A 24,900-nucleotide genomic window follows, 5' to 3' on the forward strand; every position below is an offset into this window, starting at 1 on the left:
CATCATAACATACCAGCCTCACTGTGTTTCCTTCCATCAATCTCATTTTTACTGACAAACCAACAAGAAGCAGAGACATACTTTTAATAAAACAGAAGTCTGTAATGACAGCATGCAAATCCTTAAATTCAACCAGCTAACAGACAGAAATAGTATGCCCACAACTGTCAACTAAATCTAGAAATAAGAGGAGCCAACTTCAAATGCAGTTGATAAAGTTCTAACAGAGATATTTACAATATGAAAAATGTACAAAATGGCCTTTTAACACAGTGAAATCTACCAAGTCTCGCTTATGAATATTATAATTTAACTCAATGGAATTGATGCTCTACACTCTTTCATATGGTTTTCCAGGTCAATACAATGTGTCCACATTAGGGTTAGTATTAGTTAAGTGTTGCGGAGAACATTCACTTATATTTCTACCTTGTGACCTAACTAATATGTACCCTGTATAGTTTTCAATATCAATTGTAAATTAATGACAGTGGCTTTCACAAAGATCCATACCAGAATGTCAAAAATGTAAGCTAACACAGATTTTGTCGTTTTTGACTTTCACTTGCACATTTCACAAACATGTCAGGATGCGTAGTATATTTTACTCATCAAGCGATGACATCAACCAGTTAATGAGTCAGTTAATGAATATTCACAACAGTTATCCATTCCAGCGGATGAATGTTTTCTGAATTTACAACAGTGAGGGGACTATTAGAAACCAGTTAATTGAGGGGTTTCAAAACAATCTATTTAACTGGGTGGTGAGTGAAGTGGATGTTTCTAATGTGTAAGTAGACTGATTTAATATTCACAAAGATGGCCCTCAGTTAATGAATATGTGTGCTTTGTCATCAGAGGCCATCAAGAATGACCTATTAACATCTGCCTTTCCTCCTTTGAATCAGAAGACAACAAATACAACTACATTACATATTCAAAAATAAAGTTTTTTTCTCAGTATTTTTAGGCAACAACGATAATCCCTCAAATCCCAACACTTCCTTGCTCTGCTGTGCTTAATGGAGCAAGATCTGCTGGTTTGCTTTTATTCCCAAGGCAGCCGTCCACACCATCCTAATACCATGCAGAGTTTGACATCAGATGAGATCACTACTTCAAAACCCCCGGCTTCTGCTAATCTTATAATCCCTCTAGATTATGGCAGGTTGATGCTCGGTGGTCCCTCTCCTCAGCATCTGGTGCTTCTTGAGACCAGTTAGCTGATCAGATAGGCATGACATCTACAAGGCAGATACTCGGACAATGTTGCTCTGAGAGTATGCGGTGGTGGTGGTTGAGCCGTGCCCGTCTGATGAGGTCACCACGGGGGCAGATAGGCTGACCATGGAGGGAGTGATGTAAGGTTTGTCACATTTCAAGGGCACAGTCTCATCGAGTTTGGCATTCAGGCTGGAGCGGCTGTGAAAGACAACACAGAATGAAAGAGAGTGAGAGGCCTAACCTTGTGGATGTATTATACAGAGTTCCTTTTGTACGTTCTTATACTGTATAAAAACCACTTCAGAAATATCCTTGTTCTTTGTACAGAGTGAATAAAGGCTTTGGCTCATGTTGCTCATTAAAGTATATTTCAGTTTTTGGACTTCTGCAGCTTTTGTCAGACCCTATAGAGAATATACTGTAGGAGGACTGTGCATTTCAAACCAAAGGCTGAGACTGACCATATTTTATATCTTGAATACAACTCTTTTTATATGCAGACATGACATGTAAAAACCCACACATTAAATGTTTTTCTCGATGCATGAGAACACATCACATGTCTCACTGACTGTCTGTGTTCGGTATGTGCTGTCTTTTCACACAATAAATTATTATTATTATAATTATTATATTATATTATATATAATTACTATTATTATGTGATGGCAGGCAAGCTTATGAAAAATAATTCACAATTCTCACCTACGTATTTTTCACACCAAGATTAATGGGTAACGTTTTACAGTACTTGCCTGTGTTTTGAGATATGAATGCTAAATGGTATCTCTTGTGCTGTTTGCAACATCAAGAAATTACATTGAACAGCAGCACCTCTTTCCAGATACAGTGTCAGAGTTGCTCTGGATAATCCACAGAACAAGCTGGTAAACAGTATTCATGGAGAGAAGGGACTATGTCTTTGGTAAAAAGTAGTTCCACTGAAACCTGCAATGTCTGTAGATTATCCACATGCAACTTTTCTTTCAGCGCAAAAATTCCATTCACTTTCATTGTACTGGGTTGGAAGCAGAAATCTCAGAGACAGATGTCTTCAAACCAGGGCAAAAGAAACCAAAACTATCTGTATAGAAATACCAGTGGAGGTAGAGTGAAGAAAATATTATTTTCCATAACATGGGTGAAGACTATCACATGCGATGTGAAAATAACTCTATACTTATGAAACTCAAATATCCAAAAGTCACACATGCTTTAAACTTGCATGTTGTCACTGTCCAATGAAAACCATGCATCTCCAATATGTAAACTTTTCATTAAGAAAAACAACGTTGTTTGAAGCTTTGTGACAATGCGTTTTTAGATAATTCCATGAATGAGGGTTTTTAAACCTAATACATCAGAGAATTGTCTGAATCCACAAAAGAGCCTTTAGTTTATCTGAAAACCTAACAACTCAAGATGGATTCATGTTTTTTTTTACTTCTTTACAATGAATATTTGACTATATATTTGTATAAATGAATCCATCATTTATTTTCTCAGCATGGAATCAATAATAATACAGGATCAGCTGTAGTGAGTCGAGAGAGACAGAGATGTAGAGACAGACAAAGCAGCAAGACTGAGAAACTACCTGTTGGCCAGTGGCCTCTCTCTTATCTGTATGGTGCTGAGCTCCTGGTTGTTTGTGCTGGGCAGGCTGAAACTGCTCTTCTTCCTGTGGCGCCGAGAGCAGCACGAGCTGAGGCCCTGTGGAGACGAGGACAGCGAGGACGCACGGGAGCCCGACTTGTTCATCACAGAGATCTCCATGCAGTTGGCCTGAAACGTTTGCTCGTCCACAAACTCATGATTCTGCAGAGGAAGATGGTGGAAATTTGGATTCAATGGTGCTCATGAATCACTCTATTACATCAATGATTGGCTCCGCTAAATAATGAGTAAAGATGTTTCACAGTAAAGACTAAACAGACTGAACAGAATCCACAGCAAAATTGTTTAATAATTAGAAAATGAATCATCAAGGGAATAGAAATGCATTGGCCCAGATGTCCATATTAAGTGCCATCTGTGAAAACATTCACAAATGTTATCCCTGTGACAAATGAGCATGACTTGAAGGTCAGGCTCCAAGTGCATTTCAGGCTCCGCCAGCAGGTGGCAGAGTGACGCCACGCAGGATCTGGTGCCATGCCCTGAATCATGCCTCCGTTTCTTTTACCTCTCTGCCACTAATGCTCTTCACACTATACACTCTGCCATCTATAATGCACACCATGAGAGGCCTGATGTAAATATGTGCGCTGCCACTTGAATGGCATGAAACCTTTATGGAGCTTTTCCCAGGCGACCGGCAAGCCTTTTACTGTGGGGGGAGGATCATCTATGAGGAGGAACACTGATTTACTGCCTGTCCAAGTCTCTGTATAGGGTTTACAGCACCAAGTGTAAAACTCATGTCACAGCGAAGCATTAAAGAGGCTCTTACATCTCTAAATTATAGATAGTGTAAAATTAAGTATGCTGGTTTGTTTGGAAGGAATAATGTTTCTGGCTGGCAGAGTCATGTTATCTTTAGCATGTTGCTGGAGAGGGGACTCAACGTTTCTCCGCCCCATTTACAGCTATTTTTAACTCATGCTGCATATGAAATGATTGTACAGTTTGTGCATGGATGAAAAAACTCACTTTGCTTCTATTTGCGACACACTGTAACTGGCTGGCACTACCGATGATACAGCGCAGACTGCAGAAGTGATGCAATTTTACATAAAAGGAACTATTCTTTTTACAGTGAGCTATTTTAAACGGTCTAAAATCTGGTACCAAGATAGTAAACATGAAATATGCCAATGTGATTGTGTGTTTTCCAGTGGACTCAGCTTTTAAGTTTTAGGGAAAAAAAGGGATTTTACCGTGGTCTTCTCCAGGCAGTGCAGCAGGTGATTATGTTGGCTCTCAAAAGGAGGGGTGGCGGCCTTCGCCACCAGGGCTTTTCCTGCCTCCTTGGAGGCCTTCGAACACACAAAGTAAAAAAGAAACAGTGTAGATAAGCAGGTTCAGACTCTGCATAGAAACAGAGTCTCAGGCAACAGCTCGTTCGGTGATGTAGTGGAGAGTACGCAAAGCATTGAGGGTTGAAATGCTGATCTGTAGCACGGCAGCCAATCTACTGACAACCTAGTGAGATGGGGATATTTTAGAGATGCATAGAGACAGTGGCTGACTACAACATGTTTCACTGATAGAATTGGTTTTGCCATTCTTTCGCTGATTTGGTGAGAAGAACCAGAAACGTCAAATTAGAACTGAGCTGATTTCAGTGCAACAGCAGTGGCACACCTAGACACAGATCGAACAGATTGCACCAAACACAGCACAGATTCTGGACCACAACAACACTACACACTTTGATGAAGCTCTGCACGGCTCTGGGATGGAAGGTATGTCGTGTTAGTCGGCACTACAACCTGGATGCTCTAGAAATAACACACAGAACACACAGCAGATCAAAAACAGAGTTTAGAGGAGATGCAGGCTGAGCAGACAGCCTCCATAGGCGACCTACTGTCCAGTAAGCCTTTGGTTCCCTCCTTCCCCTCCAAACCCTGTTGGACAAACATGCAGAGCTTGGTCATGAGTCAGTGTGACTGTAATGGCCGTGCTCCACCAGAAGGCAAGTGTGCCTGCCTGGCCCTCCTGCTGTATGGACAGAGAGAGAGTGTTGACGAAGCATGTCAATGCTGCAGCTGAGAGGTGTGATGTAAGAGAGAGGACGATCACACTGAAGCACTGGAATGACAGCAGCCCCTGTGTTACAGCATGAGAAGCCCCCCCCCCCCACCCGTGTGTGGTGGCATGGCCCCCGAGCAGAGCGGCATGCAAGCATCAGCGAGGCCCCGGTCAGTCAGCCCCCAAGCCGCTGCTTGGTCCCGTTACCTCCTCCAGTGAGTTGATCAGGAGCCCATTTTGTTTGTAGCGCATATAGGCATTAGTGCCTCGAATCTTCGTGGCACGGATTCTAGCAAGCCGAGTTTTCTGTTTGAACAAACAGACCTCTGTTTTAGCCTCTGACGGTTTGTCTGTCACACTAATTGGCTCTGTCTCCCTCTGGCAGCCACAGTATTTAGTAGGGAGAGGCTATGCTTAAATCTACCATTAGGAAATTCTGCCTTAGCAAACACTTTTAGGAAGAAATGCACATATTGCTATTGAAAAGCTGCTGACACTATACTCGGAAGATCATTTGTTCAGTCATTGTCATTCCCTCTCTTATTTCTTTCTCCCACTGAAATATACTCAAGCAGGTTTAGCCCACCCAATACACACATACACAGAAACACAATAAAAGATTAATATTCTGGAAGATAGTGTTTGCCCTGTCATTCTGTTACGTGCGGATAAGACAGGGACAGAGGAAAGAGGCAGATAGAGGCAAAATAAATAGAGATAGAGGGAAAAAGGAAGAGAGCGGCAGAGGGAGGGGGAGATCAGTACCCTCTGGGCTCGCCGCTTCTCTGCCCGCTGGCTTTGGTGGTAGATACGGCTGAAGTTTGACACTATGACAGGGACAGGCAAGGCGATGACCAGCACCCCACTCAGAGAGCATATGGACCCAAACACCTTCCCCACGATTGTTTTTGGCACCATGTCACCGTACCTGAAACACAGAAAACAGACAACAGTGAGCACGCTGGGTAGAAAAACAAGAAAAGAAAATTCCTTTTAAAGAATCCACCCTGGAGGCTCGTTTTATCATGTTAAGTTGTTGTGTGTTTCATGTTATTTTTAATAGTCTTGAAATAGTTACAGTGACCTTGTATTATTTCACAACTTCAAATAAGAAGTCACACATTTGAAGTGGGTGAGGAATAAATAGGACATTTCTGAAGTCTCTTCTTCCTGGCCTAGTTTCTACATGCCATCGTGATGTTCCTCTTTTAAAACCCTGTTTCATATATAATTACACACCTGCTGGCACCGGCTAATGCTTTCACGTCGTGACCAAACACGCTACACATCCCCTGTGACCTCTGTTAGCCAAACAGCTTGTGAAAGATGCAGGGAGTAGTATCACATCGAGTAAAAGCAAAAGGGGAAGGGATGAGTGTGATGCCAAACCCTGGAGAAATCGCTTAAGTCACTTGTGCGTTTTGTTCTTCTTCCCACACCAGAGTGGACCTTGAATATTGAATGCAGATTCATAGCGAAGCTACATTAAAACAATTCATGTTCAAGAAAGCTCATCCGAAGGTGTACCTATAAGCACAAGCGTGTCATTTTTTAATATTATACAAATGTTGAACAGGCTACATTCAACACGAACAGATTAATGGCTGTACATATGTCAGCTGCGACTGAATCATCCCCATTAAAAAGATTAATGCGCCTGTCCTCTATCAGGCAGTCGGACATGTCTGTGCTCAAGGTAAAGCTGAAATCAAACTGTCATGATCTCATTTTCTTTACATTAGCCGACACCTCCAGTGGCTCTTATTAGAGGTGGAAATCACAAATCACTTTGCTGATTTCAATTGTTTTGGTCAGTTCAGTTCCGTTCAAATGCACTTGACCTCGTACAACAGTAAGTGAACGACAGTGGTGGAATGTAACTAAGTACTTTTACTCTGTACTGTACAGCACTTAAGTACAAATTTGAGGTACTTGTACTTGAGTATTTCCATTTTATGCAACTTTATACTTCTACCCCACTACATCTCAGAGGCAAATATTGTACATTTTACTCCACTACATTTGTCTGACAGCTTTAGTTACTAGTTACTTTACAGATTACAATTTTTCATACCCTTCCTGTCCAATGAAAACAATTTATCTCCAAATTTGGTGATTTTGAATTTGAATTTTTCTGATAAACTCAAGGATTAATTGTTTCTTAATGGGTTAAGAACATTCTCCTACTTCCACCTACTTCATGAGTGCTTTTACTTTTAATACTTTAAGCTGATAAGACTTATCTGAGATGTTGAATGCAGGACTTTTTTCAGAGGATATTAATATTTTACTTAGTAAAGGATCTGAATACATAGAAATAACATACTGAGTTACTGCTACTGATTTCTTCAGTGTCAATGGTAAAGTCAGTTCAATTTAAACATGTACTAAACACCTCTACCACTTACCAGCCAAAACTACCAAGACTAACAAACGTATCATTTAGCCGCAAACCTCTGTTGCCACACAGAGAGGTTATTATCATTCAAACATCATGAAATAATTAGGGACCAAAGATTTCTCCAAGGCAATTAATAGCGCCAGGCACAAAACTGCAAATTATACCCGCAAATCCTTTTAATGTAACCTGCATGTTCATGAATAGCCCCCTGCAGACACTTTAGGCCACAGGCAGCACTGGGATTTAAGATAAGGAGTGCAAATGAATGATTCAGAGCATGTATGTTTTTCTTGTCTTCTAAACATCCCTCTACGTTCTGCAGAGGACCAGCAAGCCACAGGATTGCAGGTGTGTGAGATGAATGATCGAGACCCTAATGCGCAAATGACCTGAGAAGACCATTACCTCTGGAGAGTAAGATGAATGCAGGTAGGAAAGGACATCAGCATTGCTCAGTGGCTGTGACAGCCACGCGTCTCTCAAGTGAGGCAGGGTAATGTGAATGTATCGCTACACGGGAGGTTGACTATTTCATAAATGAAGTTGTCTAATGCCCCTGGCCGTCTGCTTGAGTCATTAGCCTCAGGTTTCCATCACGTTGGGCCCAACAGCCTGGGCTTTTACAGAGCTTGGGCGGAAAGATGTAAAAGTGGACATTTTAATATCACGCTTGATGGGACTTCATGTACAACAGTTTGCTTTCAAGTTGAATAATCTCACGCAGATGTCATTAGTTTTACAGTTCATTACAGGTCAAGTAATTTTCCTATGTAATCACCGACGAAGCCTGACAGCAGGTGTCAATTATAGATTCCGGATGTACTGTTGAAAGCCTATTAAGAGATCCACATAAAAAATGCAGGACAGCATTCCCTCACACAAATGTGACTGCTCACATGTGTTTTATTCCAATGGGAGGAGTGGCAAGATGCTGCTGGATGCGAAAATAAGTCTGAACAGTCGAATGTGGAATACAATGTATTGCAGTCCTTTGAAAGCAAAGCATGGTAGTGAGCAGATGAAAAAAGAAAGGAGCAAGCGCACTCTGGAGAGAAGCACTAACAGTGATGGATTGTTCATAAGGGGGAAGCTGAGATACACAAAGCGCTGCCTCCTGGATGACGGCAGAGGTAGGAATTAACAGCAGCGAGAGATTAAAGTAATGTTCCTGCTTTGTTCTTGTTGTCTCTGACTACCAGGTACCCACGTTTGCTACCCCGAACTGACATGGGTGAGACACGAAGATGGATGGCCAGATCCTTATCCACCCTGCAGAGGAGGAAGAAGAGTGTCGGAATGACTGAGTATCAATTCCCCGGTTCCACCCACCTGAAACCGTACTGCGCTCGCACCGGTCTTAAAAACAGCGCATTCTGTAGAATTGTCCTACAGTGAGATGACAGCATTGCAGATGAAGCCTGGTGTGGTGAGAGAGAGGGAAACTGGGGGCTCGCCTCAGACGGTGTAGGAGAAATGTCAGGCTAAAAGGAATATTTGAATTCCAGAAGCGGGGGATGAATGTCCCCGCCCGGCTTGGATAATAGACCAATCAAACATTCATGAGTCCCTGTATCAACCTGCGTGGCAGAGTTTGTGCGGTTGACCTTAAGCGCGGTGCGCTATTCCATCAGGGGGTGCTCTGAGCCAGATTTCTGTACATGACCTCACCGCCTCACAGCGAGAGCTGACACCCAAAAACATGGACACGCCCAGACACACAGGAACACACACACAAGCAGTCACAAGAACATGCACTTGTGTGTGTGTGTGAAAAGGCCTTTAATTTGACATCTAGTTAAACCAATCCCCCTTCCTAAAAAAGCAATCTTGTTCCTTGATTGTCTTCCAGCACCCTGCGTCTGAAATCTGACTGCCATCTGGTTAGTGGGAAGCGAGAAAAAAAACAAAACAAACAAGATATCTGGATGACTTAAAAGACACGTCATTTGTTTATTTCTCTTCTCAGAGACAGGGCAAGTCTTTTTTTTATATAAAATCAAACAAAATTAAATGAAAACTTTTCAGGTGAAATGAGCCTAAATTGTAAAAATCTGACCTTTTCTGGTCATGTGCGCCGCTGCATCTGCTGCACGCAAACACGCCAATCTATTAATGTGTTTGGGGGTTGGCAGGAGAAAGGCAACACTTACATAAAAACCCCTCTTAAGTGCGCACATGCTCAAGTTTCTGATGTAATCATAGAGGTCTAAAGCAAGTCCTGCTGTCCCACCAACTGACATGCCAGTGGAGATCACAGCTTAGCAGTGCTGACAATTAGGATCCAAGAAGGATTGTGGCAGATCTTTCAGCTGAGAGGGCTTTGTCAACAGCGTTTAAATCCAATCATCCACTGGCACCTCTGTCATGGTACTTCTAGCTTCCACTTCCTGGGTTTTTACCGTGAAACTAACTCGCCTCCAACCTGCAGGAGTGACTGTAGTAAAGTGCAACAATAAAAGAAAAGGGAAGGGATGACGCTCAAATGGCCTCACAGCTTTTGATTCCACTGATGTGAGCGATGAAGGTGAAGAAAAACCCTGTGATGAAGATACTGAAGGCTGTGGACTGTATGGTGCCATCGTATTAAATCTGTCATGGTAAAGATAATAAATCTCATCAAACTGCGCTTTGATCTACTCCACTTTGATATTTCGATGAGAAGCAATGGAATGAAACTAATTTGATTAATACATTAAGCATTTTCATTTGTCAGCTGATTACAATCAAGATGAATTAAGCACAGTGTCCTATCTCATCCATCCCCCTTGTTTCATGCCAATAATTACTGAGGGGCCTGCAATCTGATAATCTGAATCTCAAATTAATATCAATCGCACTTTCTTCCATGAGATGGGTTTAACTTCAAATCCCTCTCAGCATTTGTCTCTTATGATCTGCAAGCAGGGGAAAACAGCCTGAGACACATTCACTGGACTTTCTGGCATCTGTTGTGCATGTTGAGTCACAGTGAACTTATTATGAAATGCTCTTTGAGATGCTAAAACGAGAGACATTCGTTTGAAAAAGCACTTAATTGAGTAAAAAATGTCAAGGTCAACCACTTTTAGTCTGACACAGCATTAGCATTTTTCATAATTTCAAAGAGATGAGATTGGTAAAATCCAAACATGTTCTCTGCATCGAGTGTCCTCAGCATGTCTTTGATAATTCTGTGAATGCATGATTTTCTGTGTGACCTTCACCAACCCTCCCATCGCATACACCGAGCTCCCTATCGGTGCTTCCTGAGGTAATTCACTCGCTCAGTTTCACAGTTCAATGGTTTCTACAGCACAGACAAGCCCTCCAAACCTGTGAGACCAAAACCTGTCAATTATCCTGAAAGTCTGATACTGTCACTGACTGTACCAATCAAAAGTTGATAATGACAGAGAGAGGCATTAAAACTGTGCAGGGACAGCGGGATAGTGGCAAGGTCGGGAAGTATCAGATATCCTTAAAGTGGTGACATCTCCTGCGGGCGTGATGTGAAATGTAAAGCGAGAGCAGAGGATCAAAATGTGTCAGTGTGGACACAACATTAAAATCTTATCTGAGGACTTGACACAGAAGTGATAAAGCCTTACACTGACCAACCGAGAAAGGCTCCATTTTTTACGAGTCATGACAGGGAGCAAATGGAGCAATGCTCCACGACAATACGGTACTCTGTAGCTTCTCCACAAGGCTGAAAGAGCACAATATTCATCCTTGCTGACAGTTAAATAATAGATGTACCAAAAAAATGTAATTTTCCTCCTGAACTCCATCATGCTCATACAACTATGAATTCAGAATATCTCAAGAAAATGGATTATACTGCCTACATGTCATAGAGGCATACTAACATGAGTGACAAGAGGATATACATTTTCTGGGGTGTATTTGTGAGGACCGCAAGATTTATGGAGTACTGCAGGAGAGGTCTTGAGGGTGGTTATGTCTGAGCTCTCATAAAAAATTTAGTTCATAAAAACAAGAAAGCAAAGGTTGCATGAACGTTCTTTTCTGTGCCAATAGGCATCGTGAATCTGACCACCGAGTAAGAAAAGAGAAATGCAGAAAACAGATTGCTGCATTTACAGATAAACAAAGGTACGTGAAAACTCTCTCTTGTGTACCATACATTTATATTATTGATGAACCAAATGTAAATCTGTTTTGTGTTTTGGTCAGCATGTTAAAATATTAAGCACATTCTGTATTTATCTCCACCATGAACAGACTGTAAAATAAAATCTTTGTAATGCCAGAGAGACTGGCAGCAACACAGGTGGCTATAACACCCTGCAAGAATGTTTCAATGCAGTGGCACAGCTACTGTATGCACCACTGCAATGCAATCCTTGGGGAAGATATACCACAAGGTTTCAAGAGTCAGACGCGCAATACATTTACATGATCTCCAACATGATCCCTAAACATCACGTATCATTCCTGATGTTCCGCACTGCATCTCTGGCCGCGGCCCGGGAGCACAACATCCAAAACGCTGCCTCTCTCGGGTTTGGACACCAAAGACTGATGGGATTAAGAGTGTGTGGGCTGATAGGACTCTGCTCTGATGCTATCCCTCAGATATACATCATTATAGAGGGGAGGGAATCCCACAGGCGCTGGGATTAGCCTGCTAGATTTTCACTGCAGGTGATAAGGGAGAGAAGGGGAGGCTGGCAGAACTACACAACATAATGGGGAGATGGGAAAGCAGAGATAGGAGGGAGCCAGAGGACCGCACTGCCTGGTCTAACGCGTGTGGTAGGAAAAACAGAGCACTCGAGTATGAGTAACTGCGAACAATAGCTACAGGGAAGGACAACTTTGAGATAGGTGAACACCACCGACTCTGTGGGAAAGAATGCACAGACTACATTGCTCTGACTGGATTTTGAAATGCGGTAAAAGTGTGAGAGATTACTTTGTATGCTTCCCACAATCCTGCTGAGATCCAGTCTCTGCAGATTTGTGAAAAGGCGATGGGTACAGCTGAAGGTTAGCACGTGAAGTTCAAGGAAACAGCCATAGCATTCGTGGCTACATGCCAGTTGATGTTAAGGCTTTGTAAATGAAGACTTTGTGACGCGGCAGTGTCCATGTGGCTTTGATCTTCCAGCTGAACGTTCACCCTTGAGTCTCAGGAACTACACAGGCCCGCAAAGGCCGGTGAATTTCCTCTCTTTTAGCCATGCAGACACAGATAAACCATATAGAATAATCCCCACACGTATAGCTCTGGCAAAGGCACCTCAGCTCTCTCTCGCTCACATATCAAACATGTATTCCCTCAGCCCTCCAAATCCCAGCTTAACCCTCACCCCTCGAAACCAGGCGGCTAGTTATCAACGTGGCTTTGACATTAGCATGCACGCCCTCTCTCATTTGGGAGATCTTCTTAAGAGTCAGGGATGATAAAAAGCTTTCCTCTCTACAGCTCTTCCATTCCTGACTTTGACTCACCCTTCCTCTGCCTGGACCTGCCTGCCTCTAACTATGAGTTGGAGATGAAACGCTTCATTCTCTTTTTTTTTCTCCTCCTTTTCTATTATCATGCCGTGCTAGCGCAGCCCTGCTTGACATTTTTCTTTTCTTCTGCTCTTCTCCAGTTTCTCAGTCTACACCTGCTGACACTTGAGAAACAACTGCTGTCCTATGCAAAAAAAAGTGCCCCTCTTTCACTGCTATTATATGCCAAGTCACCTCCACTTCAGCTCCTCATCGTCACGATTACAACCAATTCCTTCTGGCAATTTCTTTTAATTGCTAGATGAATGGCTGCTCTGTATTAATAGAAGTTTTACGAGGGTTAAGTATCCACATGGATCCATAAAATAGCATTCTATCCTTCAAACACGCAAATGTGAAAATAATAATTTGTGTGTGTCAGGGGGAGGTCTGGATGATGCAAGTCTTTGATCAGTCAGGGCATGATGAAACTTAGGTAAACTGACTCAAACATCGCGCTAATTCTAATTTGTCATTCCATGTTTAGATTTCTGCCCATTACATTACTTCAGAAAGCCAGGGGCTAAAAATATATTCCCACAACGTCAGTATAATACTTTGATAATGCAATTACACTGCTTCGTGGCTGAATGGGGAGGGCAAAGGAACATGAAAGAGGGGTTGGGAGCACGAAGGGGCGCTAGCGCTATGGATTATGAGAGAACGTGATAATAAAATGAAATCATCAGACACTCAAGCGATTATGCTAATGGTCTCATTCCGTATTCATCATAGGTTAATCTGCATGCGAGCGAGAAAGAGTGGTGGCATTTTCTTGAACACAGAAAGCTTTGATCGAGCAGGCAGCGAGTTAGCTCACCTCTGATGTGCGAAGGCCTGAGGTGGGGTTAAAGGTGAAAACCAATTAAGGAAAAATGAAAGTAGTAATAGTAGTAGTGGTATTAGTAATAGCAATGTTAACAGTGTTAGCAGTATTGTTGTTTTATTGTATTCTGCAATGTGAAATTCCTACCTCACATGAAAACACACAGGATGCTGCTCACAAGGACACAACAGACCAAACTGGAGTTATACTGTACATAAGGACTTATGCAAACGGTCAGCTGATATTGACCTGATGAGATTCCAAAGTGACCGCCGTGACCTTTGTTGTGCAGTCAGGTGAGGGCAGAGGGGGAAAAAAACGTGAAAGGTCTCGCGGATTAGTGCCTCTGTGTTGGAAAGGGGAACTGGTCCAGGAGCCTCATCACACTGACAGCAGATTAGTGCTCCGCGGCGCCAGAGCAGACGGTGCAAGATTAACTTTGATGTGCGATTCCACACAGAGCAGCCGCTGGATATCAGCTCCCTCTACCAAATGGCCCCTTAACTCTGAGTTTGCAGCGTGTGCATTCACGAGCTACAGTATCTAAAAATCTGCTTTTTTAATGGGGGAGAACAGCGTCACCAGATTTTGGGCTCAGTGAATTTGTGGTTACTGATAATATTTCACCAACTATAAAGAAACATTTACATCTACATTTTAATGTTTTTTAATTTAAATCTGCCAGTTTTAGCCATTTAGACTCTATGTATGTACTGATTATTTTCAGTACCAATTCATCTATTGATTGTTTTTTTGATTAAAGGGGCACTCCGCCAACTTCACACAGATCAGTTTCCTCAGCTTGAGTAATACTACTCAGTCCTACCCCTATGTGGCTCTGGAGGAGTTTTGTCAAGTTTAAGAAGATAACGCCTGATGGTGCCATTGTGGTGCCATTGTGGTGTCATTAGGGTTATCTGTGGGCTTTGAAACTTCTAATTTATAACATAAAGCCTGAGTTACAAACTAGAAGTGTGGAGTTTGAAAGAAGTGGGCATTTACCCGTCAGGGAGGATTTAATATAAGACGCTTTTGAGTTGTATTTTGGGATTTGTAAATCCAGTGAACCCATACTAGTCAGGATATTTCATCCTCTGCAGTTTTGACTTTTAAATTTGTCTCTCGCAAGTCCCCCAACTTTATGGAAATGCAACAATAAATCGCTAGAGTAACCCTCTAATCTATTAACTGTTTAAACTATTAAATGTAAATGTCAAAAAATAATTGAAAATGCCCTTCACCACTCGTCAGACCTGAAGTCTGATGTCTTGACCAACAGCTCAAAACCCAAAGGTTATTTAATTTCCAATTAGAGAAGACAAAGAAAAGCAGCACCAGGGAAGGTTTTGATGTCAAAACTACTGAGATTGCATGTCAACAGATCCATCTCACTGACAACTGAGCAAACGCCATCTGCTGATGAAGACCGTGTGACTGGATTGAAAGCTCCGGAAAAGCTGGAAAGTGAACTTTATACTGGGATTGTTTAGTCAAACTACTTCCAGGTCAAGAATGAACTTTCATGATTAACTGACTTATTGTTAAGTCTCCGGGACGTTCGATGTTACAACAAAAGCCTAAAAAAAGACTTTGGCCCAGTAGCCCAAATATATTTCAAGAATTTGGAAAAAGGGAGAAAGTTTCAACATAATAGGGGGAAAGGATCGATTTTGCACAACACCAGAAAACTTCTAGAGTCTGTTTGAGTTGCAACCTTAAATCTGCTTTTTACACCAAACAGCTGCAGCTCCTCATCTTCAAATTTGCTTCCCGTACATGCAAAACTACACTCACATGCAGGATAGTTAATGCCTCATATGTGATACTCTAAGTAGATACAGAACTCAATACAGAAAGGGCCTCAGATTATTTGTCATACCAGTGAAAGACGCATTTTAAATTCCTCAGTGAGTGTCTTTGAAACAAACATCAAGGTACAAATTCTAGCCGTTTAAAAAAAACAGCTGCGAGTTCAAAGGAACACTTCAAAATCTCACAGTAAGACTGAGGGGAATAGCGGAGGTTGGGATAAGACAGAAAGAGTGGCGAAGCGTAAAAATGTACTGAGCGCTCTCTCAGAGAGTGTGGACAGCAGCCAGACTGGCGACAGCAGCGAGCCCAGATAACAGCGAGTACCAGGAACCGGCGAGAACCTGTGGGGAAGTGTTGGGAAGAGCTGCATCTCTTCTAACAGCTGCTGACTGGCCCCTGGGGCAAAGTAGAGCTGCTATCTGCAGCCATATCCACCGTCTCCCCACCTGCACCACGCTACTTCATGCGCATGGGGAGATCATTACTTTTTTCATTACACTCCACGAGACTTCTCCTGTCAAATCAAAGAATGACACGAAAAAATAATAACTCGGGGCCATGGGCGGAACAACAACAACAACACAACCGAAAGGTCATTTTGCCAATGAAAATTGGTCTTGCATCCACACAATCTATCAGTCATCAACAGGCTTATTGATATGTCTGCTATCACAGCAGGGGTGGCAGAAATCTGAATTAAACTGACCCCGGGCCAGTTGGAGAACGTATGTGTACTTTATAACACAAGTCCCGTTATTTATGACTTCAACATCTTTGTCACTGCAGAGGACAGGCCTCCTGATGAATAACGATGTTAACACTCTGAAGACGAGCGGTGTAAAGGCACAGCTTCAGCTCCACCACAGACGGCACATTCGAATGTACCGTTAACAATCGTGACTGAATGAAGGTTATTCATTTTAATCACACTACAGCACGCCCTCCCTCCCACTATCCCAGGGGGTTGCTATATTTAAGCACTTTTTCATTTCTTCTCCTTTTTTCGGTCTTGGCTGATGGCAAGGCAATTGCTTTGTGGGACGTCTGCCCTTGAAGAATCAGACAACAGAAGGAGATATTTATACATACTGTAGATGTGGAATGAGAGCAAGCTGTATCAAATTCACCGCTTTCCTCTTTGACTGTGTAGTGTTAAGAAATCAAATCACAGCCGCTTTTTTTTCTCACGCCTGCTTTCTAGCTTTTATTTCTCTATTATTTTTATGTTTCCCCTCCAAAACACAAGTGATGTTTGTTTTGTACCTGCACTCTAAGATTAGCTGTCTGTCCTGGGGGAGAGAGAAAGAGTTGGAACATTTGTCTCCCATTTCTCCCATTCATCCAGCCTGCTTTCTAATTGGACTTCTCCATCTGTTGAGGTCTACAAATTGTCTTCTGGGGATGCTACAGCTAAAACATCCTATCAAACACACAAATACATCAGGGACAGTCTTCTTGGAGCGCTGCCATACCAGGCACTGAAAGAGTAGTCTGTGGTATATGTGTGATGTATAATCAGAAGTCCAGCAGCATACAGCCTGGAGATAAGTAGAAACACAGTATACGCTGAACTTTGCTTTGAGGCCGGCAGGATTGGCTGCTTGGAAAATGAATCTATCTACCGCACACCAGATCTGTTGGTAGCAAGTGACATACTTTAATAAGAATTATTTCACAAGATGACAAGGGTGATAGGTGCCTGAAACACAGTGTCAGTAGTATTGACTGTATGTCATGTGCACTTGTGAGAAATGTTTCCCCTCTGCAGCCCCCAAAGACGTTCAGCAAACAGACAAGGTTTTTAAATTCTGAAAAATGGCAATGTTTTTTGGATTCTCTTCCAATTCTCAGTTAGAGTCGGTAATGATATGGGAAATTGTGTTCCTCGTGCTTGTCACTCTTTACATGCCATTGACTGGGAGTTGAATACTCAGGAGTGAGCAGTGGGACGTGTGACAGTGTATTTGTGGTGATGATTACAGCCCATTAACTTTGATGGATGCCATTTCATAGAAAAGACGATGGGAGTTGGAATGACGGCGACGCAGCTTGTTTTCTGTCTCCAACATGTGTTTGCAAAATTGTGGAGAAGAGCCCGGAGGAGTGAAATGTAGGAATGTCCACGCAAAATTGATTTTTGGATCCCAACGAGACCACTTCACCTTTGGAGGTAATTGAATGTCACATTAGAGAGGCTGGTGCTAGATCTGTCTCCCAGGATGCTCAGGCATGAATCCCCTGTGACCTCCAGAGGACAGCAAGGACCTGAGGATCCAACATCAACACATATGCTACCAGCAGATACATCAGGGATGTAAATGACTTGTGTGTCATGTGTGTTTCCATGCATGTGTGAGGGAGTCTGTATGTGCAAGTAAATGAGACTAGGCTGGACTTGAAATTGATTGCAGTGTCCGGCTTCAATGCTAAGTGTCTAGGCGGCTTTCTTCTCTGCTCAATTTGCTTGCTTGTCTTTGCCTTTTGGCCCAAATGTGTGGCTTAGTCAAAATGAAACACACTCCATTTATCTGTGGCCGTTATGTAAAGATAAGGCCATGCATGCCAGAAATCTAACTCTTAAGCTCCTCCACAGGGATTACGGACAATTGGCTAAGGGGAAAAATACAAATAATAATCAACTGTTTACGGTTTTCCACTAATACCTTGAAAAAGAAGCAGAAATCCCCACATGGAAATGCAAGCCTTAAGTAGTTGAGATACTCCTGTGTAGGGCGCCTGCAGTGAGACACACAAGCAGGAAATCCTCTAGGTGGGAGCTGAACCCGCACTTCAATAACACCTCGACAAACATATCAATCTACAGTAGCTGCCATCTATCCTGTTCTAAATAAAGCTTTTAAATTGCTGCCATTTTTAAGTCAATGAAATCCAACCACAGAACAGGATTAGGATTTGTCATTTAGTTTTTTTACTTTCAACTTGAATATGCTTTACCTAATGTGGCCTTGTTAGTCGTTAGCCCAACATTAGCCCCTATAGTGGGTATTTACTACCTGCATGTAGGCTTTAAACAAATTACCTAAACTGAAAACAGTATTTTGGATTTTTTGATCCTTTATATTTTCACAACAACATTTTAGGAGGATCTGGCCATGGTGGGAGGGGCACTTTTCTTAAATAAATTAATACTTGTAAAAATAAATACTTGTACAAGTAAAAGTTCTGCATTAAAAAATAAAAGTAAAAGTCAAGAAATACAATCAGAAAAATTTATGTTAAAGTATGAAAGTAAATATTCATAATTCAGAATGGCCCCTTTCAGATTTCATTTATTATTGATGCATTCATGTGTAAGCAGCATTTTAACTTTGCTGGTCAATGTGAGGCTTGTTTTAATGTACTGCAGGGTAGTTTAATGTGGTCAAGGGCATCATAGTGAGTTCACCATATTCACAATCTTAGTTTAGCATGTGAACTGATGGGAGTATCATTTGCTTAGCAGGTATTTTTTTAACATGTGCATCATAATTAAAATTTTCACCTGATGATGACATTAGATGAAACATTGATCGATTACCAAACTTACTGAAGGTAACAATAATGTCTGCACCACATTTCATGGCAATCTCTCCAAAAGTTTCATTTTCACATTTCACTTAAAACTGCAAACGCAAACTTCATGGTGTCACTAGAGGAAAAGTCAGGGGGTCACCAAAATCCGTAGGCCTCATCCTCTGGGGACAATGAGCATCTGTATAACATTTCATGGAAATCCATCCCATAGTTATTTCAGTCTGTGTGATGAGCCGACCAGCCGACAGACATCGTCACTCATAGAGCCATGCCGCTGGTGTGGCTAAAAACAGAAAAAATACTATGGTTTATCACTGTGGGATAAATTACGCTGAAATACGGACAAAAGACAGACTCTGATATGTGCTGCCTTCAACCTGTCATGTGACTGCTGTGAATTTACAGCGGCTGGGCACAATAAAAACATCATCACCATTTCCCTTTGTGAAGATTTAATGCTCAATCCTTGTTGAGACGGTGGCAGTGAAGAGTAGATTTAACACTGTGGTAATTCTTTAAGACCGTACTTTGATTCAATTGCATCATATTGTTATGTGTGATTGAAATTTTTGACTACCGCCATAACAAGAACCAACACCTTTCCAACACACACACAGAAATTACAGAAACTATAAAAAACAATGCAATTTTCTGGTGGTTATTGCAAGACTATTGTACTCAAAGGTTTTTTATTGTACAGGCTTTATTCTGTCCACCACCAATATACAGTAGCCTATAATAGTAACCGTAATAATAGCAGCTGGCAGTTCTATTTACAATGATGATAAATAGCAGAATTATAATAGACATATTTATATAAAAAAATCTACTGCACTTGCATTTGATCAGCTGAAACAATCAGTTGAGGGTGTCTGAAGGTCTGAATGTGGCATAAAATAATGGCACTATATGATCGCCACTTAATATGTCATCAATCCATCTGAGACCGCATGGAGACAGTTAAAGAAGAGGGAAATATTAAGACTATGGTAGTGACACTGATACACCTGTGCATGAGAAATTAGTTTGAGGTGAAGGAGAAAAATATAGCCCCAGAGCACATGCCCTGTTTAGTTTCTGTTTGACCAAATGGCCTACATTAGGTGATATATTTAGCTATTTATAGAAGCTGGGGCAGGCAGGAAACAGCTGCCATGCGTCAGGGTGACAGGCTGACATCCCTCATCTCAGCAGGACCTCCCTGCCAGGCAGACAGGAGGAAGCTCTTTATACCTAAACTGAAATGGGACATAGCCTCTTATCATTCACACCGCATACAGGAACTAATAATCTATGGAGCCAGTGGCAAAGACTCAACAATGAAACTGGGTTAACAGTGGCTAGTATAGGCTGCTCCATTCGGAGCCACGCTTCGAAGAGAGATCTGTATTCTGCCTTTACCGCGAACACTGTGGATTTCATTCAAGTGGGATCAGTATTGATCATGAGGAGCTTTTATTGTGGTATCCTGGCGCCATAAACTGGCACAAGATTCCTCAGCTCTGACAAGAATGAGACAGTTCACGAACAGTGAAACAGAGCTTTAAGCTGACAAACGGGAAGCTGCTCATGTTCAGGCATTATGAATGGGCTGTAAACCAAGTTTCAATTAATGTGTGAGCATCAAAGTTTCACCGCTCTCTCTGAAACTGATAACAAGCTATGCCTTCTGTTTGTCTCTGGTACATGAAAGTCTATATTGATTTCAACACTCTCACAGGATACAAGACAGTAACTGATGTTAACATTACACATCATTATACAATGAAAGTGCGTCTCCGTGAAATAAATGTGTGCTACACCACATTTAAGTGTAGGTACTTTAAAAACTGGAGTAACTGTCAAGGTAATGGATTGATCTCATTTCACCCCAGTTCAGTTTTGCTGAGAAGTTTTAAAAACAGCATAACTTTCTTTTTAAAACAGTATTTACAGTGAAATCCTATCACTCTTCAGATGAGGTGTCAGACCAGCAGAAGTTACAACACTCTTTGAATTATTTTCCCTTTCGTTCACACAGCAGACCGATGATTGCTGCTAGCTATAATCTCTGAATCTCTGCTGATCACAGATGTTGGCTTGTTGGCTGAGGGGCATTTTTGATAAAGAGACAAATGTCAGGGGGAGGGATACTCACACTCTGGCATTATAAAAGCTGGCACCGTTTCAAGATATTGTGTTTGCTATGCTGCCCCATGTGCCTGAGAGAAAAAAAAAATCGGTGCAAAGAGCAACACACCCCTCCCAAACTCCTCACAGTGACGGGTGGGACTATCATCACCTCCCTCTCAACTTTTTGCTCCTACATCTGTGCTGCAAAGCTGGATTTCGAGGTTAGGAAGGGGGCAAAGGCTGTTCTAGTAAATGCAGTATAATGAATGCTAGTTCAATGTTCACCATAGTGACAGGGGCATCTAAAAATAAAAGAACAACTGTTTCTCCCTCAACCAGCACTCATTACATGCCAATGTGGGGAGTAGTGTAATGTTCGGGCAGGCATAGCAGCCATTAAACAGCTCTCCACAAAAACAAACCGCAGACTGTTCTTTGTTTGCTCGAGTGTTACACAAAAGTAACAGGTGCAAGGCCAGTGACGTGCATGTGTTTAACTCTACAATTTATTACAGTGACTTTTTTCACAATGCTAATGCGACCGTGTGGGAATTACAACACATTCCTCTGTTGTTTCAACACTATGTTGAGTTGATAATTAGTTCTCTGACCTTACAGTGAGACCCTGACCATGAAAATTTATGTGGTGGTTACTGTGTCTCTCCAAGGAAACTTTTAGTGACTGCTCTTGAACTTGGAGAAAAAGGGGCTTCTGCAGTACGTGAAAATGTTTTTGTATTGAATGTGAGATCTGACTGAAGTGAAAGGACATGAATTGACACAATGGAGTACAGAAAAACCTTCGTAATAGTGTTAAGATCCTTTCAGAATGAGAATGTAGTACAACGGCTGACAGGGTTCAATGCACTTCAGTTCAGAGACATGAGACAAAAAGTCCTCCAAACTGATTACTTTGACCATGCCCTCTAGAACAACACATAAAAGTGTTTTGTGATCTGACACCTCTATTTGCAGGACATCATTTGTCTGTGCTTTAAAAGCTGTTGCAAATCACTGTTGAAATATAAATCAGTTTAAGGATGTGACAACGCTATGGTTAAGGTTTGGCAAGGTTTAGGGAAACATCGGGTTAAAATGACTACTTCTTTAAGGTTAGGCAACGATCTGAAACAAAAAACCCAATGATAACAGTCAGCTGGAGTCTCCCGTATTAAAGTCCAATGTTTTGTTGACCCATCCATCCACCACAAGCTCCTCCCTATGCTGGTCTATGTTGTTTTGGGGACTGATGCTGTTCTTCTTCTTGGAGGACAGTCTCAGATGAGAAGATTAAGACCACTGTTATGTCTATACCGTAAATATGAAGCTACAGCCAGCAGCCAGTTAGCTTAGCTTAGCATAAAGAATGGAAACAGGAGGAAACAGCTAGGTAACAAAAGGTTTAAGGTAACAAAATCCACCTGCCAGTACCTCTAAAGCTCACTAATTAACACATAATATCTTGTTTGATAATCTGTAGTGCAAAAATAACCCATAGTGGTTTTACAGGGTTTTGCAGGGACAACAAGAAGCAAAACACAAGCAATTGAAGAAAAGGGGGCATTAAAAAGACAATTTGCAAACAAATAAAACACAATCAAATCAAGAAACTCATTCACCATCTTCACACATAAGTGAATACAAGAAACCACAAATAGAAAAACAAAAGCAAATACAGAAAGGTTGCAAGTTGTACACAATGGACATTACACTAAAAACTGATGAATAAAACAGCTATTAGCGAAAGGTGAACACTAGGTGTACACAGATTTCTCCAATGACATTGGAATCATGACATCGCAGTGTTTAAACTAAAATAAACATTGTTCATTGTTCATTTTCCAACATCACTGACGAGTGGTCGACTTCAGCAAATCGCACATTCTTGTGTGTTCTGTTGTATGCGTATGTATTGAAAAGGGGTCAAGATATTGTATCCTCTAGCTACTATTGGTTATTGTTTATAAATGCAGCACTTGAAGCACTTCAGCATGTTCAATGAAGTTGATGTAGTACTTGTATAATTCTCGCAATTTTGGGTTGTATCAACATGAATGAATGCGTTGGATTAAAGCGTCAGTTAAATAAATGTAATGAACTGTACCTTTTTAATGTACTTTTTTTTCCTTTTTAAAGGCTTTTTTGGGCGTTTTTTCCTTATCTGAATTGAGGGTCTAAGGATAGAGGATGTTGTATGCTGTACAGATTGTGTAATGTTGGTGGTGAAGAAAATATATTCAGACGCAGCCTATTAATGATGATAATATTCACCTCATAAATCATGACACATCGCCCTCCCCTACATGATATAACTGTACATCACATTATTCAATAATGAAAGGTCTCAGATCAATATTGGTGATACCAGGAGATACCAAGTAATATTGGTATTACTGGTTTTACTTGGTATTGGAAAGAAACCAAATGTTGTGGTGTTGCTCATCCTTAGTGCGTCTCACTGCTACCATGGGATAGCCTTTGTCAATAGTAATAATAGGGATTAGTGTTTAGAACAACGAGCTCTACATATAACCTGACAATCCCTAAATAATTTATTGTGATCCCGACATGACAATTGAATGGATCCAATATTTAGCACAGTGTAAATTAGAAGACTAAACTAAAGAGAATCCACTTTGAATACTCTTGTACATTTCAACAAAGTGATGAGGAGGCATTATGTGGGTCTGCATACCAATCTCCATGACCAGACAAGCCGTTTTCATCTGTATGTAAATGCTGAGTATGTAAATAAGCCATGCAGCAGTACAAGATAGCTGTTGGGCTTGGGTTTATCATTTGCACACCATTTGATCCAGTGATCTGACGGCGTACACTACAGCACATCCGATATCTTTTACAACATATCAACTTTCAAGATAGGACATAGTCACATAATAGGCAATATTTCCTCATTTCATTCATTCACTCAAGCTGGGTCAGGGTTTCTGGGCTGTTAGATTGGATGGAAGTGGAGCCAGGCAGAGCAAATGCTTTCTAACAACAATGAAATCGAGGTGATGTGTTTTCTCACATATTTCCTTATTTCCTAATGCAGTGATGCTGCATTCATTCGGAGTAACTTTAATCTTGTTCTGGAAAATTCCATTAATCTTTGACGTTGCTTGCAATACAAAGATGAAAATGCTGAGCAGAGTAAAAAACACTGATGCCATATTTTATGTCCTCACACTACGTTACCCAGGCCCAAGTGCAGAACATGCTAGTCTATTTCCCTGCTTAATGCAGCACATTCAAAGTGAATTAATGAAAACCCCCCTGCGTGGAATGAGTGTTATTGGCGCTGCCTCGAAGATGGGTTGTCAAAGAAATCGAATCAAATGGAGGGACAGCCATTTTGTCCTTGCCATATAGATTATTTATCAATCTGACCATCCGCAGTGACGCATGCCTGCTTTTAGAGTCAGTTCACACACACAGTATCCTCACATCAACCTAACAGCTGGCCATAATCTGTTTTTCAGTTCAGGGTCGACTGACCACAAATACATTTTCTTTTTGGCATTGTATTATTCAATAAATATATATAAGAAACTATCATTAAAATGCAATTTAAGGTGAAAATGAAAGTCTCTGAAGTACATAAATATGATATAATAAATCTGTAATATATGAATGCCCATAAAATGTTAATCAATCATTCAACTCACACCTCCACAACACCCTTTTAAATCTCTAGCTGCCGGAGTGAAACTGTTTTAGTGAGATGAAAACAGAGAATTTAAAAAAAAATGCAGGGCCTTGTGTATTTTTAATTTAGCAGGGGAAA

General features: G+C 41.4%; 1 protein-coding gene across 1 annotated transcript in view; it reads right to left on the reverse strand.

Moving 5' to 3' along the window:
- Nucleotides 1-1,247: 1,247 nt before the first annotated feature.
- LOC139286641 (A-type voltage-gated potassium channel KCND2-like) overlaps nt 1,248-24,900 on the reverse strand; it is a 29,305-nt gene continuing 5,652 nt past the window's right edge. The window contains exons 2-6 of the mRNA XM_070907513.1: nt 5,689-5,851; nt 5,131-5,229; nt 4,107-4,205; nt 2,825-3,045; nt 1,248-1,425 (exon numbers count right to left, since the gene is read on the reverse strand). Of these exons, the coding sequence (XP_070763614.1) occupies nt 1,248-1,425; nt 2,825-3,045; nt 4,107-4,205; nt 5,131-5,229; nt 5,689-5,851 (760 nt within the window). The remainder of the gene's footprint in view (nt 1,426-2,824; nt 3,046-4,106; nt 4,206-5,130; nt 5,230-5,688; nt 5,852-24,900) is intronic.

This window comes from Enoplosus armatus, chromosome 6 (genome assembly GCF_043641665.1).
Source record: "Enoplosus armatus isolate fEnoArm2 chromosome 6, fEnoArm2.hap1, whole genome shotgun sequence".
Classification (NCBI taxonomy): domain Eukaryota; kingdom Metazoa; phylum Chordata; class Actinopteri; order Centrarchiformes; family Enoplosidae; genus Enoplosus; species Enoplosus armatus.